General features: G+C 39.9%; 1 protein-coding gene across 2 annotated transcripts in view; it reads left to right on the forward strand.

Annotated features, from left to right (window-relative positions):
* The window catches only part of igsf9ba (immunoglobulin superfamily, member 9Ba), a 104,483-nt gene continuing 86,480 nt past the window's right edge, over positions 1 to 18,003 (forward strand). For both annotated transcript variants that reach the window (XM_036560507.1, XM_036560512.1), the window contains exon 1: positions 1 to 237. In XM_036560507.1, coding sequence (XP_036416400.1) covers positions 174 to 237 — 64 coding nt within the window. In that variant the 5' untranslated portion in view covers positions 1 to 173. The remainder of the gene's footprint in view (positions 238 to 18,003) is intronic.

The raw sequence follows: 18,003 nt of genomic DNA on the forward strand, positions 1-18,003 counted from the left end.
TGTGCGCGCGCGCGTGTGTGTCGGGGGGAGGATGCCATTAGGACGGACGGGCAGGGGAGGCATGAAGGGAGCGAAGAGGATAGAGCAGAGGACGTGAATGCCGAGGAGGACGAATATGAGCACATCGCTGAAAGGGGCACGTTGAGCCGTTATCTCTGGTCGGCAACAGTACTATGATTTGGTATGTGGCCACTTTGATAGCAAGTGTATTCAGCACCCGAGGAACGACAGCTCAAGGTGAGTCGAAGTGCGGCGTTTTCCCTCCTCTCCCTCTCCCTCTCTCTCCCTCTCTGAGCAGCGGCGCTAAGCGGGGCTGATTTTGGGCTGTTCCTCTGGGCGAAAACGTGAGCAGACGGTGTCAGCGTGGTGTATTTATTCCTCTCTGAAAGGCGCTCGGTTGCCGTCTGTCTGTCGCGGGTTGCAGCACTACAGTGTGCACGAGCCGTCGGTGTTTTCTCTCTCCGCGCGAGGCCGTGAGTGAGCGACGGCCAGACACAAGGCGTGTTGCAGCGTGCACACATCGGCTGTAGTAGCCCACCTCTCCCACACCTTTCTCCACTGAGGACAAATGAGCCTCTAAGAGCATTTTAGGTGCCGTTTGAACCATTTAAGAACCGATCGATTGCAGTCGTCGCCCTGTTTGGCGAAATGCACCGCACGAATATGTCAACGTGAAATGCAGCGGAGAGGCAGCCGTGATGGAAGACTGTCTGTCCAGTGAGGAGCCACATCTGAAAATCCAGTTAGTGCTGAAAAGGGGCGTGCATCATCACGTTAAAGCCCGCAGCTGACTGGGGGACATGCCATTGTCTGCCTGCTCCTATTTACTACTGCCTGCACACTGCTGTTCTCCCGCTCCAGAGCCTGTTCTCCTCAGATGTTGTCTTTAAATCAGTGCCTGTTCTGCCCTTCTTCGCTTTTCTGAGGCTGGATTTTGTGCAGTCGTCATTGGCTGCGTTTACCAGCCCGTTCAGTTGCACTACAGCCGTAGTCGGCCGCGGTGCTCTGGAGCCTGCTGTTGTGGGATAGAAGGTGATTTCATAGTCATGTGTTTATTATTATTTTTTTAGTGTCGTGGACGCCGTAGCCTGTTGACCAATGGACTTACTTAACCTTGCATTTCCAGCCGTGTCCGCTAGAGGGAGTGGTTTCCTCGCCTCTGTAATTGCCAGGTTGAATCTATGTAATTAGTGCATGGGTTGAATGGGAGGTGTGGTAGGGGGACTGAACTCGTTAAATGGTTCAGCAGTCTCACAAATACTCAGTTTGTAATTATCAAAGTGCAAGGCAGACCTCTTTCTTTTGATTTGTATTGATATTGACGTTGGCCTGTAGCCCGGCGCCGTGTAGGCCAGAGGTATGAGGTATACAATTTCTGGCTCTGAATTTTGTAAACACTGGTAATTCATTTACGTTATAGAAGAGAGTTTCTCATCTCCTGGCTTGGGGCTCACTGCTTTGCTCAGTCTCAAGGTACGTGATCCAACTTATGAAGGAGTAATGTTGTATTTGGGTGATCATCAGAAGGTTGCTCATACCCGCTGGTTAACTAGTTAATGAGAAAGCGTGAAGGTCTGGAGAATGTGTCTCCTGCTTTTTCTTTACCATTTTAACCCTCATGTTATCTTCAGATTTACTAACATCATTTATCTTTGGAGTCAGTTTGACCCCAGCAATTTAGACCTCCAGGAAATGTCAAAGCTCTGGTGGAAATTAAGCCCCCCCCAACCCCTCTCCCCCCATTTTGTGTGATCTCTCAGTGGTTCATGCATTGCTACAGGTATGGTTTTCTACAGGAATGGTTAACAGTAAATATCATCCAAATCAACCAAAAAAAAATGTGTGTAAAATGTTGATATGTCTTAGTTTTTATACAGCTAAAACAGCCTGGGGTCAAGCTGAGAAGGCAATTCTCTTCTTTCAGGAGGTCTTGGGTTTAACGGAAAAACATGGTTCCCACAATGTGAATGTCAAGTAATGAAGTCAGGTATATCAAAATTTTCAGTGTGGCTCAAATTGGCCGTCACTTCCCTTTTCATCATGGCAGAGGAAGGTAGTGAACAGTACACCAACATGAAGTAAACAAATAATACTGTGCAAATGTAATAAATGGTAATGGTTGGATACATTTTAAACACATCTTATTAACCCATTGTATATTGTATTTCCTCAGAAATGACAGATGCCAGCTAGCTAAGAACTACAGCCATTTCATATTATCCATGGCTTATTTACCTCCCTCATAAACTGCATGAACATGCATGTTGGATAAATTTGTTCCTCTTTGGCAAAGTCTACAGCCTGACCTGAACCTGAAAGCAGAATATGACTTAGTTGGCTGTTCAGGTGCAATTTTCAAGACAGAAAATCAGTATTCCCCAGTTTCTGACCCCACAAAGCATCAGGTACAGGCAGACCAACAGCTACAATCAGCTGTTCAGAACACCAGTGATTACAAAATCAGTTCTCAGTTGTATACTTTCTTCTTTGCGCAGCTTTTAGGCTACTCATTGCTTGAAATTTTGCCTGGAGGGATTTATGGCCAAGAAATGTGATTATATAAATTTCAAAACCTCTTACACAAACATTTACTCAGCATCATAACTTTGAAATCATTGTTGCTAAAAGGAATAGGAGTCACTGGAGGCTTTCTGCAAATCAACAAATGAGCAGCTAGAGACTGCTTCCGGAACATCAAGCACTAAGTACTAGCCCAATGAGACAATGAAGAGAATGAGTGGTGTGAATTAGAGCCTAACAAGGACATCCACTCATCACACACTGAGCTCCTGTTATTGGCAGAGTCATTTCAGGGCCCTACATGTAGAACTCATCATGTAGAGGCTTGTGGTTATGTACCAGTGCGGCCTGTCAGAATGCTCGTTTGCTGCTGATGTGTGCATGTGTGAAAACCAAAAATCAGAGCTGTTGGTTTCTGCGAGCGAGCACCTGACAGGCTCACGGGACTGTGGGAGGGATTATGCACTGCAAATACAGCTGAGGCAGTCAAGGAGAAAATTGATTTCATCACAAGCTGCAAGGTTTCAAAGATGTAAATGCGAGAAATAATGGCAACAGTCATTCCATCCTACACCTTTAAAGAGATTCAGTAATGCAGTCATATTGATAAGCATATTGACAGTTCAGGGGAGGGACCATGTTGTATAAGCATGGGTTCCTTTACAGAGGACCTATTAACTGGAGTACATTTTAAAGCATCAAGAAAAGGTCCTTTGATGTTTTCGATATGCTGAATAAATATTACTTACAGCTGTCTGTAAGTAATATTTACATCAATATGTAAATCACCCTAAAGTGATTTGATTAAATTCTATTATTTTATGTATTACTCAAAAAACAAATATTGGATTTACTTAATGGTATGTCAAGTGGTATGTAAGTGTGTTAAGTAGCTTTTAATATCTTCAATAACATACTCAGTAAATTCAAGTAAATCAGAATAGAACATGAAGTTAATAAGCTTAAGGCAGAGCTACATAACTTTGTCAAGTTATTTCTGTGCTACTGAGCTGTAGTAGAATTATGCTCAGCAGTAAGTTACATGGTAACTTGCACTTACAGCCAGTGAAGTGGCTAATTAGTCAACCTCGGAGACTAAGCAATATACACACTAAACGAAAGGTAGGCCAGAGGGAGAGATACGAAGAGGGTGAGTGAAACAAGTAGAGCAATATGCAAATATATGTTGCCAGGAGCCATTGGGAAGGATGTTGAGTTTTACCAGTAAGCTAGACTGCGTTGAACTTACAAACATGTATGAAGTAAATTGGACAGCTCAGTTTCATTGACTGACTCAGTTTCACTGACTCACATGCCTTTGTTAAGTAATATAAATGAGAGAAAACTGTTCAAAACCAACAACAGAGTGATTTCATTTTTTTAAGTGACAGGCTATTGAAATGTTGGCCTATAGGTTTTTGAGGTAATGTCATCTAAACAAGAAATAATGCCACAGGTGTATTAAGCAGAGATTCACTAGTATTCATGACTAAAGCTATAATGCCAAACTTTAGAATGCTTGTATGTTCATCACCTGAGGGGTGAGTGTGTTCACCAAACACAACGTGAATAAACAACACAAAAGTGGTGAAACATTCAGACAATTTCTTGCATTACATCTAAGACACCTCTGTTGTTGAAAAGGCTACTGATCATAATTGGTTAATCCAATTATACAACTGTTGCGACAGTGGTTGTTGTTTTATTATGATATAATGTGGTTGCATTGGCTCTTAAGAACTTAATTTTAGCCTAATAAAAACAGCTGCCCTTAATGACCAGCCCTGTATACTTCTTTTTGTCTTTCTCAGTTAGTGTGACAATAGCTATATTTGCCTATTTGTATTTGTTTTTAATGAGTAATAATTCTTGATGCTTGATTTTTGCCAAAAATCAATAAAAAATTGATCACAAAAATTTTGACCTTGGGTAGGCTATAACAATGCCAGAGACAACTGTGATTGGTCAGTGAGTTCAAAGTTTGCAAAAATTAAAAAAAAGGGGGTGGTTGCATTTTCGCTGTCCAAATGATCGTGTTTATTGTGCAGGATATCTTCAGTTGTTTGAAAATGTTATGTCAGAATAAATTTTGCTTAGTGTGCAGTTAGTTATTTGTTTTTTAAAAAAATAATGCATGACATACAAACTGAACTTGATACCTTTTGTAAAATGATTGGAAAAAGCCAAAACATTTATGATTTTCCTGTTAACAGCTGTTGGTTTTAACAACAGAATTTATGGTCATTTTGACCTCCCCGTGTCTACCACAGATCTTCTGGATAGAAGCAGCTGAAAAACAGTTAAAAATATGAAAATATGACCATGACATTATTGACTTTAAGTTTGCTTAAAAGTGAGGCTAGCCCACTGATCGGTGCATTTGCCAGCCAGTATGTCAGCTGTCATTAGTCTAGCTGTACCATATAATGGCTGCAGCCCGTTGCTGCTTTGAAAAATATGTGAAATTAGCCAAGTCATAATTCATTTTTACATGACCATTTTCCAACCTCTGTAATTTAGGAATTTAACTCGGTAGTTAATCCCTTTGACTCTAGATGTATTATTCATTTGTTTAGTGACTATTGTGAGTTTTTTTGGTAATTACTTTCAAGTGATTATATAAGTTATGTAGTTTTAGAGTGAGGAACTGAATTATGTGTCCACTTACAGACCCTTGGGGTTTAAGGGGTTAAGAGGAAATAAAGGTCACTTACTGAACATATATGACCACTGTGGACATTAATGAAGCAGTGTGATATGTGAAAAGCAGAGGAGAAGTAGAGGAATGGCTCAATGCAGAGCTATGAGGAAGAGCTCTTGGCACAACATGCTGATTGCTGGTAATGGACACCTCTGGCAAAGCAGCCTCCTTCTTCACTCTGCCAAGCAAAGTTTGTCTGACCTGTGGCCTTCTGACGTGATGGGTCTATATTACATAGGCTGCTTAGCCTGCTTTAGTTAGAGTAGAACCTTCTGGCTTTATGTAGTGCTTCACTTTCTGCAATATGTCTCTGCCTGTTCTGCAGTTTAGCTGTATGAAAACAACTGCAGTTGTTTGTGGTTATGTCTTGTTTATACATCCATCATTCACAAATAGTCCTGGAATGGAATGGAATGGTATAATGTACACAAAGAAAGTTTTTTTTCCTGAATTTGACAGTATATTTATGCTTCTGATTAAATATGCAAAATATAAAAATTACAATATAAAATCTGATGCTACAGTTGTGCTAGCGTGAACTTTCCTTTCTGCTTCTTATCGTTTATTTACCACCAAATGATTTGTTAAGTGTTAGATTTTGACATTTGTAGTCCTATTTATGTAGTCCTTTTTTCACCAGAATTGTCCTTTTTTCTCTTTCGGCCAAAAACCCAAAATGCCACTTTTGACTGTTTTCAGCCGAAATGTTTCAGGGGCCGAAATTTCATGGCATCCCTAGAGGACTATGTTCAACATGAGTATAAAGCAGGATTACAACTTCTAGTAACAACAAAAGATTCTACAAAACCCCAGTTGTATATTTTAGTAAGTACATCTCATCAAGGTCATTTTGTACTGCTTGGTTATGTGGGTAGTGAGTCGTGTTTAAAAGTCAGCCTATGTTTGTGGGTGGCCCCGGTTGGCCTGCGCGGGCGCCTGCAAACGCGTGGCTCAGCGTGGCTTTAGCGCTGCTGTCAGCGCTGGCTGAAGCAGTCTGAGTTGTAGCTGTGTGTGCTCGCCTGAGCTGGGACAGTAGCTCCTGCCAGAGTCGGGCGCGCTGCCACTGCACTCTCTCTCTCTCACTCTCTCTCTCTCTCTCGCTTTCTCTCTACATCCTCTTGCTGTCTCACCTTACAGTCTGTCTCCTCCAGCCCTCCATCAGCTGGAGCTGTGTCAACTCGGCCCGTGCTGTCTCCTTCAGGGCCATTAAATATTCAGCAGGCTGCTTACAGAGACCGGCCTGCACTCTGCACTCTCCACTTCTGAACAGCCAAGCATGTAAACTCTTCCTCTTCAGGATGTGTTCTCTTTCTGATGCCGTTATAAGCTTCACTGGCCTGGTTTTTAATTGTGAAGCACCTCATGGACCTTACAACTCATTCACTCACGTTAGGAAGGACTAGGGCTGCGTTCTGTTGTACTCGAAACTTGGAATGAGCAATGGAACGGTCACCTAAGTCACCAATCAATTTTTATATCATTTGTTGTCATGGAACTGTGTTGTAACAACAAAACGTTAATGAAGATGCTTATTAAATTGCATGATTATCTATATAAACGTTTCTGTGAGTATCTGTGTTTTTCCAAATAGAAGCACCGGAATGCATCTGTAGTATGAATCAGCCATCCTAACAAACTAGTTCAAACTGAGTTCTCACAGTAAACAAAAACATTATTAAAAAAACAAATCTCAGACCTTAGATATTTACAAGGATTATGTTATTCAGTTTCATGTCACTACCGAAACATAGGGTTTTTGTCCATAGGTGGAGCCTTATTTTAGCCACACCCCTGCATTTTAGAGCAGGAAGTGAGACTGCATCTCCATCCCTCATAGCCACATGGTGAGCTGTTACATCCCATTGTTTTGATGTAAATATGCCCTCAAGTTTGAAAAGTTTACAGTGTGTAGCATTAAGAATTGTCACCACAGAAACACATTTTCAGCAGTTAAGTAATCATTTTTGTGTTTATAATGAAAGATAGTATGATTTCATGTGTGTAAAGCTGTTTGTTGGTCATGTTTTGGAGTTTTGGTTTGTTAATGACAAAATGACATGTTCAGTCATTTATTTTAATAAATAAACATAATTAAGGTATAGAAATACTCTAAGCTAAAGAATGTTTTCTAAAGTCCAAGTTGGTTAAAAGTCTGAAATGTATTTTCAGCTCTGACTTTGAACTGATTTGCTAGATTGATCCATATCCAACTACAGGTGCTCAAGTACTCAAGCACTCAAGTAGGTTTTGTGTGTGTAATTGAAAGGGAAAAAAACTGGCATGAACCCTCACCAGCAGGATCTCAGGAATGCACATATTTGTCCAGTCACATACTGCATATATATGTAGTAAAAGACCCAACATATACCCAAAGTAAGTACATAGGTGCTACTTCTAGTATTTCAGCTAGCTCACAGAGAAGACCACAGGCAAAAAAAAGCACCAGGGCTACTATAGGTTTTTCACATGGAAGAGTGGTGCTTTTTGTACTGTGTGGTACTGCATGTCCTTGTTGGTTCCAGGAGGAGATGCTCAGTCAGTTGATTTTCTGCTGGCCCTCCCTCTCTCTCTCCTGGTGAAGCATTACACTGGTTGCCTTGTGTTGTAGAGGTTGCGAGATTGAAGACTCTGTTTTATCTCGCGACACCCTTCATTATCTCATAATGTCTGTTCCTGAAGGGAAACTGCTGCATAACAAGGGTTAGAGACACTATATTCCAGGCTCTATTAGGTTTATTTTATAATTTGCCTTGTTCCAGATGAGTTATTGTTAATAAGGTGATACTCCACATTAGGTCTTCACTGCATTTCTGCTGTCATTCTTGCTGATCGTATCATACTTTAGTCTAATGTGGAGAAGGTCGCAGCTTGCTCTGCTTTGTTTTACTCAAGATGGGGTTTCCTGCTGAGAATGTGCATTGCTTTCTCTGCTGTCATCAGTTTTAGCTATAACTGTAATCAAATGCCTCTGTATGGATTATAGAGAGGGAGATGTGCATCCTGCCTGGAATGATTGCCATGTGCCTTCCTCTCATATTGCCATGCTCTGTGATTGAGCAGATGACTCAGAATAACTGTCACTTTTTATTATGGTCCTGTACGTCTTTTTTGCTGCGAAAAAAGGCAGTAATGTTCAAAAAGTCTCTCCAAAGCGGTGCCTGGAGGGGACTGTTTAATATATGGTGTCATCAAATCCATGGTGAGGCCGGGAACAGATCGGAATGTTCAGGGACACCAGACTCCAGATGGGATGAGGTGATGGGAAGAGTGCGAAGTGCACTCCGTCAGACAAACACCTATGACCCTGTTAAAGTGACCACGTCTTGTGTTTCCAAAGAACTGAGTGACCATCTGGTGTCCCTGATGTCTCAGCTGCAGTTTACTAACTTTATTTTTCTATCCTGTGCACTTGAGTTCAGGAAAGTGTTCTGCAGATATTGTAAATTTGATGATGCAACAATGAAACTATTCAGTTTAACCTATTAAACTGCAAGGACTTGTAGTTAGGCCAGCACTTCAACTGTTCAATTTCATAACTCTTTAGCTTAAATATTAGTTTCATAGTAGTTGCCCATTTTTAAGTAGTTACTGAGTAATAAGGCTGAAGATCATCAAGTAGGGTTGGGCACTTGTTTCACACCTTCAGTAAATGAGCCTCTTTCAATAAATATGAAACCATCTATCTAATAATTGCTAAACGTTAAACAGTGCTAACTAGGAGAGAGCAGCGGGTTAGCATAAGCTTAGCTAGCATGATAATGGCTCTACTCACCATAGAAACAAATTCAATTCTAGTTAAGGGACACAAGTTTAGATAATGATTCAAATCTGAGGGAGTGAAGTCGAGTAACTGGCGCTGAAGGGCCAGAAAGGTGAAATGAAACCTGTTCTGTGGTGTTTGAATCTGCGGCTTTGAATCTGTAACTTAACATTAGCTTAGCAAGCAGGATTTAGATCCAGTGCCACACACCACAGTACAGGTTTGATTCTGACTGATTGGTGCTTTGCTGAAACAACTGTATATAATGAAAACTAATGTCTGAGAGAGGAACAGTCGAGTGACTGGTGTTGGAGTGACAGAATGTCAAAATTGAACCTGCTCTGTGGTGTTTGGAGCTGTAGCATTTAGGCTAAGCTAATGATAGCTTAGTTAGCAGGCAAAAACATGCCACACACCACAGCGCAGGCTTGATTTTAGGTAACTGAATCTAAAATGACACCCGTTTAGAGTATGTCTGAAAGCACAAAGTCGAGTGACTGAAATTAAAATAGTTCTGTGGTGTGTTTAACTCTTAGCTATCACTTGACTATTATCATGCTTAGTTTTTTCCTGGCTCTGATTTTTCCCCTTTTCCTATCAGTGAACCCCTCTAAAATATAAATGATTGGACTGTGTTTATTTGGCTGTTCAGATGTAGAATAGATACATCCTAATTTTGAAATACTATCATCATTTTTGAATACTGGCATCATTTTTAAATCCCCTTTTATGCTTATACCACCCAGCTCCCCCTAGGGGTTAAATGGGGCTAAATGTTGCTGTTGCAGTAACAGTTCTTATTGTGTTCTATGTATTGTACAATGTGTCTATGAGGATGTTGTTATTTTATCTAAGCTTTTTGTCTACATAGACCGCTTTCATTTCTTGCACTCTTAAGTACTAGGCCTGTCATGCTCATAAAATTTTAGCTAGCGATTAATTTTCTTGTAAATAAATGAGGTTGTCTTTTTTGTTCGTTTTATGCAGCTGTTAAGTACAAGCCTAAAATGACCAAACTGGTTAATTAGTTTCCTAGCTGTCGATATTTAGTAGCTCCCAACTGATGACAGACAGCTCAAGCTCAAATAAACAAACATTACTCACCCCTGCCCTCTATTGCACCTGTCAGAAGTTAGACATTTTGGGTTTTTTTGTAAGACCCATGACATGTATCAATAAATACATTTTTCACTTTCTAAAAAGCTAACAACCCAGAAAAATAATTGCAGTCAGCTTAAATAATTGCAGTTAACTCAAATAATTGCGATCAGACAATTACGTATTAATTGAGACCGGCCTAAAAACTACATAGCTTACCTATTAGTTTAATACAACTTACCAGTTAATTTTAAATATGTGCTTAATTATAACTCTTAAAAGTAATAACTGGATAATAAGCCTACAGATTAAGTAAATAAAATTAAACCTTTTAAGAGAATGCATTAAATATATTAGCACAACAATGTGTAGCTACATCGGTTTAGATTGTTGTATTTGTCCTGCCATTTCTGGATGGTAAGGTCATTCTAACAAAGTCTCTGTTGGTAGAAATCTGCTGGGTTCATGGTGCCATTTTGGCCTGGTCACTCATTCATTCTCATGCATGTCCATGTGTTGCCTGCTTGGCACTGCTCTGACCGCTCTCTGTGAAGTGACCTTCACTAAATGCAGGCTGGCGTTCAATTACAGATCTATCAATGGCCCACACAGTGGAGGGTGGCCCTCCGTCCTTGAGAGTCCACCTCAGCTTCAGTCACTGCTTGACTACCTACTCCTAGTGGGCCTCAGTGCCCCAACTGGCAATCGTAGTGTGCAGACTGAGGTTGATCTCACTCTCCATGTTCAGCCCCACAGAAAGATCCTACAGCCTGCATGTTACTAGTGTGAGGACAAGACCTGAGTCACTCAGCAACTGAAAGTAACAATTGGTATGTTTTAAGAATAGATTACTTGATATATTCGCTAAGTTGCAAGTTACTGTAGAAGTGCACTGAGTAGGTTTACAGTTACTGACTATAGCAGCATCTGTTGCTGCATGATTTATTGGCCACATTTTACTTCAGTGGAATCAATGGAAAGGGACCGCCACAAACCCACAGCTGACCAGATACTTGAGTAGTGGACAGTGGTAGATGTTTCCTAAAAAATGTCCAATAAGTGTAGATACAAGGTAACTGTACCTAATAAACTGGCAACTCGGTGTATGCAGGGAACAGAATGAAAAATTAGAGGTTTAGGTATTACTTAACACTGATTTGCACACCAATAGTTTACCAAAACCGCATTTCTTTGCCAACTCACACATACGTTACTTGTCACCTGTCAGTATCTTCCATCTGAAAAAGTGTTGGTGTTAACAGCCTTTCTGTGGGCTAATTGAACCATATTCTGTCCTTACTAGCGTAAGCTGGGCACATTGCTAAGCTAACAGGCTCCAAAAACATTCAGAGGCAGGCTTTGAATTGAAATCTTTACTGAAGGAGTTAACATCCACACTGTAACATTCAAGCTGAAGCATGTGTTACTTGTCTGTTATGACCGTTAAATGTCTGTGTTAAAGCTAAAGTGCACACTTCTGTTAGATTGGTGCTAACATAACATTGAAATTCATTTTCCTCATTGGGGCAGTAGCAAACATTATTAGCATTAACATATAACATGAATAACAGTTAAGAGGTGGCCACTATGGCAAAATGTAAGGTCACAATACTTCAGAAGGTTTTATGATGCACAGTTTGTCATTATATTTATTTTTTCTGACATCTGATAATTTAGAACAGACAAAGTAGTGCTGCATTTTAAAAAATACTAGAAAAAGCTATGAATACAGTTGCTTGTATTCAGCATTAAACACACTGCACCAAATCCAATAAAACAGGACAAATTCTGCTCTCTTTTTATTCAAGCATGCAGTTGTAAAGTGATTTTTAAGTGCTGACGATATCCGTGATATGCTCAGAAAAGCATGTTGTTACATATTATGATGTAATTTAACACAATAACGATAAATATTATCCTGTTGCCCAGCCCTATTAACAGTTAAAAATGAACAGAAATTAATATGGCGAATGGTTAAGCAAAGTTACTTACAAACTAAATGAAGCTTTCTGCATTAAACACTGTTTGGCTGGCACATGCCCGCGATTTAGTTAATGGATCTGGCTCTCAGACAAGCTTAACAAGCTTAAAAAGTCAAACATGGGTGGCCTCTCTATATTGTGCACCACTGCACTGATGTACTGTCCACCACAGAACAATATCCACACCAACTACTCCGCCCCCTGCAGTGAGACAGCCAGTGAGAGTAGTGTTCATTAGAATATAAAACCAACACAGGTTTAAATGGCCTTTTCTTCATAGAAAAGTAAATACCAGAGTAAAATACATCATACAAAGACTGAATTAATGTAGTATTTGTTTTATTCTCACAATTTCACAGTTGTATTTCAAAGTCCACAGGGAACTTAATGTTAACTGTGTTAACATGAAACTATGTGAGCTTCACATTCTTTCATTAAGACCTCCATATTTAATATTTCTGAGATGTTATATCATGAAATGTTCTCTGTACCCGCTCTCTGCCTTTATAAAAAAAAGGCCTGGGTCACTGTATTTCCATTAAGGAAATGAAAACAGCAATAGTAGCGGCCTGCCGTGTGCTGATCTTCTCCTTGTTATGATCTCATAAAGGTTCTGCAGAGTTATTAGACAGGCAGTATATTGTTCTTGGCCTGGATGGGAATTCTTTTAACTCGGTGCTGTGCAGGCAGTCAAGGCTATTCCTTCAGCTGACCATGCTCAGAAGAATTGGTTATTCTGGAGCAGCTCCCACTCTAATTATGCAGGTTATGCTCTCTTATAAAGTAATATAAGGTTCTATAGTTTGTATTGTTGATAGGGTTAGGCACAGAGAAAGAAATGAATAAATGCATACAGTGCTGCCTATAAGTAATTACTGGACAGTGAGACAGTTTCTGTTTTTTTTTGGCTCTGTGCTCCAGTACATTGAATTTGAAATGAAACAATGATGTCAAAGTGCAGAATATCAGCTTTAACTTAAAGGTTTTTCTTATCTGTATAATATTTAATATAGCAATCAGTCTGTTGTATAGTTTAGAAGAGGCTTTTCTTGTTGTAAATGGTGTTACAGCAAAAATATGAACAAAAAATATAATGCATGTCAAAATCAACTGTGCTACCTGAGTGTCTTTCGCTTCAAGTGCCTGTAATTAAGCCACAGTTGCCATAAGAGATGCCAACTTAATGTGGGAGAGTGAACATACACCAATGTTGGCTTGCCACTAACGTAACATAGCAAATCCCATTGTGGTGCTAGGGAAAATTAGCTTTATCATAACGCTGATAACACTGTGGAAAATAAATAAATGTGGAAAAAACAGAACAATGCTATGAAAAATTTAGGCATTGATGTGTCCACCATAAAGAAGAATGCAAACCTATGTTTCAGTTTGCTGACCTACACCATCACCAGCTGGTTGCATTCAAAACATTTTCAACTGTCATTCATTTGTAGCCCGTTTTGGACATATTCTCTTAAAAATCTTTTACTGTCAGAAACTGATTTGGAAGATTTCTAAAGTGGCAAATGTAACTGAATATGGGGTGACACGGCACATTATGCTGCAGAACCTGTGTTGTTCAGCATCTCTAATTGTTAACCTACATCTTGAACGAAAACAGCAGGGGGGATCTGCCCATTTTCTTTCCCTATCAAGAAAGCCCAAGGAGTCCTGAGACAAAATCTTTTGGACAGATGAGATGAAGATTATCCTGTGCCACAATGACAGAATGAGTAAAAACTGCCTGTAATCCAAAGCACACCACTTTTGACATGTTGCCATGGGCGTATATGTCACTTGTCTTAATTAATGATGTGGCTACTAACAACAGTAGCAGGATGAATTCTGAAGTGTACAGAAGCATCTTAACTGCTCTCCTCCAACCACACGCCTCAACACTCAGTAGATGGTGCCTCACTCTGCAGTTCAATGACGATACTAAAGCAGCTGTGGACTTTCCAGACTAGTTAAATTCTTCAACCGATCTGAAGCTACTGAGCATTCATTTCATTTTCTGAACACAAGGGGAAACACAAAAGCATTGAAGCAAACCAGAATCAAGAGTGACTCCATTGTAGGCCACAAAGAGCTACTTACTAGTGAATTCTAATTACTAGTGAACACCTGATGATGTCTATGGGCTGCAGACTCAACAATTGCAAATGACCTAACAAACATGAACTAAAAATAAGTTCTGACAAGTTAAAGGTGTGTACAGATTTGGCAGGTTTGGTTTGGTTGCTCTATTAGTGCGGTTCATTAGAGCAAGTGAGAATGCTGTCATTCAAATTCTGTTGCAGACCAAATAAGCGGACCAGGATGCCCTCAGCAGGTCGGTCTCAGGTCCCTTTAAAAATAACTCTGGTTCCAAAAAAAGTCTAAATGGACCAAAGACAGGATTAAGCATCGTCTCCACTTTTTTGGTATATGAAAAAGGTGTTTCTGCATGTTTTATTGTCCCTTCATAAGCTCTGAATCTGTAATTATAGAATAGATAGTTTTGGTTTTAAAATGAGGATTAGGCACGCTTGAAGCTATAATACATAAATAATCAGTATACAAATTTGACTGCGCACATAAATTATATTATGTATTAAGGTGCCAAGGTTTCTCCATTTTATAAAAGCAGTAAGACACTCAAGGCTGTGTTACAGGGGTTTCACTCTGCTTTACATAAGTACGCAATACATACACAACACAGTTACTGCATGTCATAAAATCTGGCCAATCAGTTGTGACGTTTCTACTCATATGACTTTTGTTTACATCTTTTGGTTTGATGTTAAATATGTCAGTATGAACACGAAGTGAGTCAGAACTAAAATGCAATGATGTATCATTTTCTGCCTCGGCTAGGATCAAGTGAACTGAACTGCAAGTATAAATGCACCCTGAGATCATGGTAATTTGTCTAATTACTTATTTTCTTCTAAAATAGGGCTATATATAAAGGACATTGCTTTAACATTTCACCCCTATACAAATAACCTCAACTTTAAGCTGAAAAAGTGATTGTTTTATTTCAAATCCAATATTCTGGAGTACGTAGCCCAAACTAAACTGCCTCACAATATATGTACAGAAATTGTCTCAGTGTCTGTATACAGACTTTCAGAAGAAGGGCGTTATGATGCAGGCAATGACAGTCTGTGCTTGAACTGAGGCAGAGTGCATATTTGCTGTAATTCAGTGTCCCACAGGAGCAAATAGGACAAAGCAATTCAGGCCCTGGGGGGATGAGATATACATGCTGCCCTGCTCTGGTTGTAGCGGGCACGTTTTCGCAGTGCAAATGTGCAGTGTGAGTGATGGGTGTGTGGATGTGTGCTGAAGGGTTCATGTGACTTTGTTGTGCCTGTGGGAGCACGAGCGGGCTAAAGTGGATTAAAAGGTGAGTGCTCCTACGAGTGAGGCAGCAGCCACTGGAATACTGAAGCTCCACTGACCTACTCGGCCTTCTGTACTCTCATTCAGAGTCTCATGCAGAGGCTTCCTACACTTCTGCTTACAGGGCAACCTGCAAAATCTCACCTATATTCAACTTTTTTTGGCCCTTAAAACACAGTGGTAAAATGCCCCCACAACAATGTGCTACAAATGTAATATGTGAATATGAACGAACATACAATATTCTAGCATACTGCAACTGGCTGGAGCTAGTGCCTGAGACTGTGAAGGTGTGGCTGGGTAGATAACCACGTAAAGGCTCATGGTAGCACGTGCCCTCCAACAGCCACAGCAAAGGTACAAGTTTACAAACAAATAATCACAAATAACATCTCATCCTAACAGCAGTCAGCGCGACCAACAATACTCTAACCATTCTATTGATTCCATTAGAATATTGATTAATTAGTCTACACCAGCTGTGAGCAGCAGGGGGGCGGATTTGACATATGCCGTCTTTCTGTTTTCTATGTTCCACCTCAACAAATGCTGTGGTTAAGCAAGCTGCCTGTCATGAAACCATGGCTAAACTAGCCAAAAACAGATGTCAAGAACTTGCACCAACAATGTCCAGCTGATGATAAGCTTCTGTCAGCTCGCCACAATGTCTCCTCTCAAAAGTTTCACTTGAACACACTGCAGTGAGTACAGCTGACAGCCTACACACACTTTCTGAACATGTCTGTGTGAAAGGGAACAACTCTCTGTCCACCTTTTTTTTTCATGTGACCACTGTGTTTCAAGGCTATAGCTGAAATATCTGGTTAGGGAATGAAAATGTTGCTTACTTTTTGTCATTTTGTCCCATTAAATGTCTCTGAAGTGTCTCTGCAATGTTATAAGCATAAAAAGACTCTCTTTAACTGGTGTACACTTTATATCCTCTTATATTGGAAATATTCTGCCTGTATTAGAGTAGACTGAGCAGGTGGCAGAAAGCCAACCAGTTAACAGGCTAATGCCACTATCGTAAAAGACAACCTCAAGCCTTTAAAGAAGGATTTACTTACAAACTGAGACATAGAGAGTTAAGAATGGTACTTGTGTGCCTGTCACCAGATTAAAATGTTTGTATTTAAATTAGAGCTGACTTCAAAATCCAATAGAGTACCAAGCTATCCCTGCGAGGTGGATGCTAACATACCATAACACACAAGGAGCATTTAACAAACAGATTTCTACATGAAACTTTGCTATGGAACACCATTGCTTTATGATTTGCTGCCTGTATCCAACTCTCAGTGTAAACGTAATTAAAAAGTTGTAATGAAATGACTTTATTGGCGTGAGTAATATGTGTAGGCTATAAATAGGATCCTCTGACTGAAGTGTTTCTCCTCAGCAGGTTCAGGTTTCTATTGACAAATCGATAACAAACAACGGCACAAAAGCATTCAGCCAGCATACCAATAATAAAGATTATTTGTATTTTTATTTAGTCCCACATATCTATCATGTTAGGATGTTTTTTAAGCATTTAACGCATTCTGTGTAAGTAGTCAGTGCCGGCTATGAATTCCTAATCAAGATGTTAAGAAAAAGTCAGTCTGACTGGAGGTGTTGATAAGTTATACTTAAGCCCCAAATGTGTGTTATTGTTCGCAATAATGTATCCAGGCATCTATAATTTGTTTGTAAATACTGCATCAGCCTACACATCACAAGAATCCCTAATATCCCTGGAATCAAATAATTAACTTTATTTCGTTTGTGGAAGGGTCAGCGATATTATGTCTTTTGTACCATTAACTACACTATCAAATGTCATTGTGATTGTAGACGTAAGTATTAGCTACATATCTATGTTTGATGGGGTTATCTTAACTTACGTGGTTAAGGTGTGTGAAAGTGAATATTAACTATCGTTGGCAATGCTGGGTCGTTAAAAAGGTGAAAAATTAACATTTATACATTAAACAGTGAATTTTAATGTGTGTTCGCATTATGATTATGTCAAATAGCTGACATTAAAAAGTTAGGCTATTTTCTGTGTGTGTCCTCTTGAGAGTGCCGTTTTCTTGTGCTGCTTCTTGCTTGAATTTTTCAAACATCCTCTCTTTTGGCATACGGCCAACACCAATTCAACATGCTCAATCATCCAAAAAAGTGCTGACAAGAACCTACAAGCACCAGTGGTGCTGTACACACCATACTGACTACAGGCAACGGTCAGCCACCGACACTCACAAATGGCCTGACGGCATCCAACAGCCAACAGTTGGCTTGGTGTGTACTGAGCCATCCTGAAGGCTTTGTGACGCAATGCAATTTAGCAGCATTTATAATGCTTTTACCTGTGTGGAGTATAAATAAACTTTCTTGTTAATCGTTTTTTGTGTCATCAGTGTTTCAAAGTCTCATATAAATAACATTGAAAGCTGTTGTGAGCACCGTCACCACCACCAAAGGCCAAAACTGCTAACATTAAATGAGTCATGTTGTCTACCTTTAAAAAATTGAGTTAGATTGGATTGAGAATGAAATGGGTGTTGGCA

The sequence above is a fragment of the Colossoma macropomum genome, unplaced genomic scaffold (genome assembly GCF_904425465.1).
Source record: "Colossoma macropomum unplaced genomic scaffold, Colossoma_macropomum, whole genome shotgun sequence".
Classification (NCBI taxonomy): Eukaryota; Metazoa; Chordata; class Actinopteri; order Characiformes; family Serrasalmidae; genus Colossoma; species Colossoma macropomum.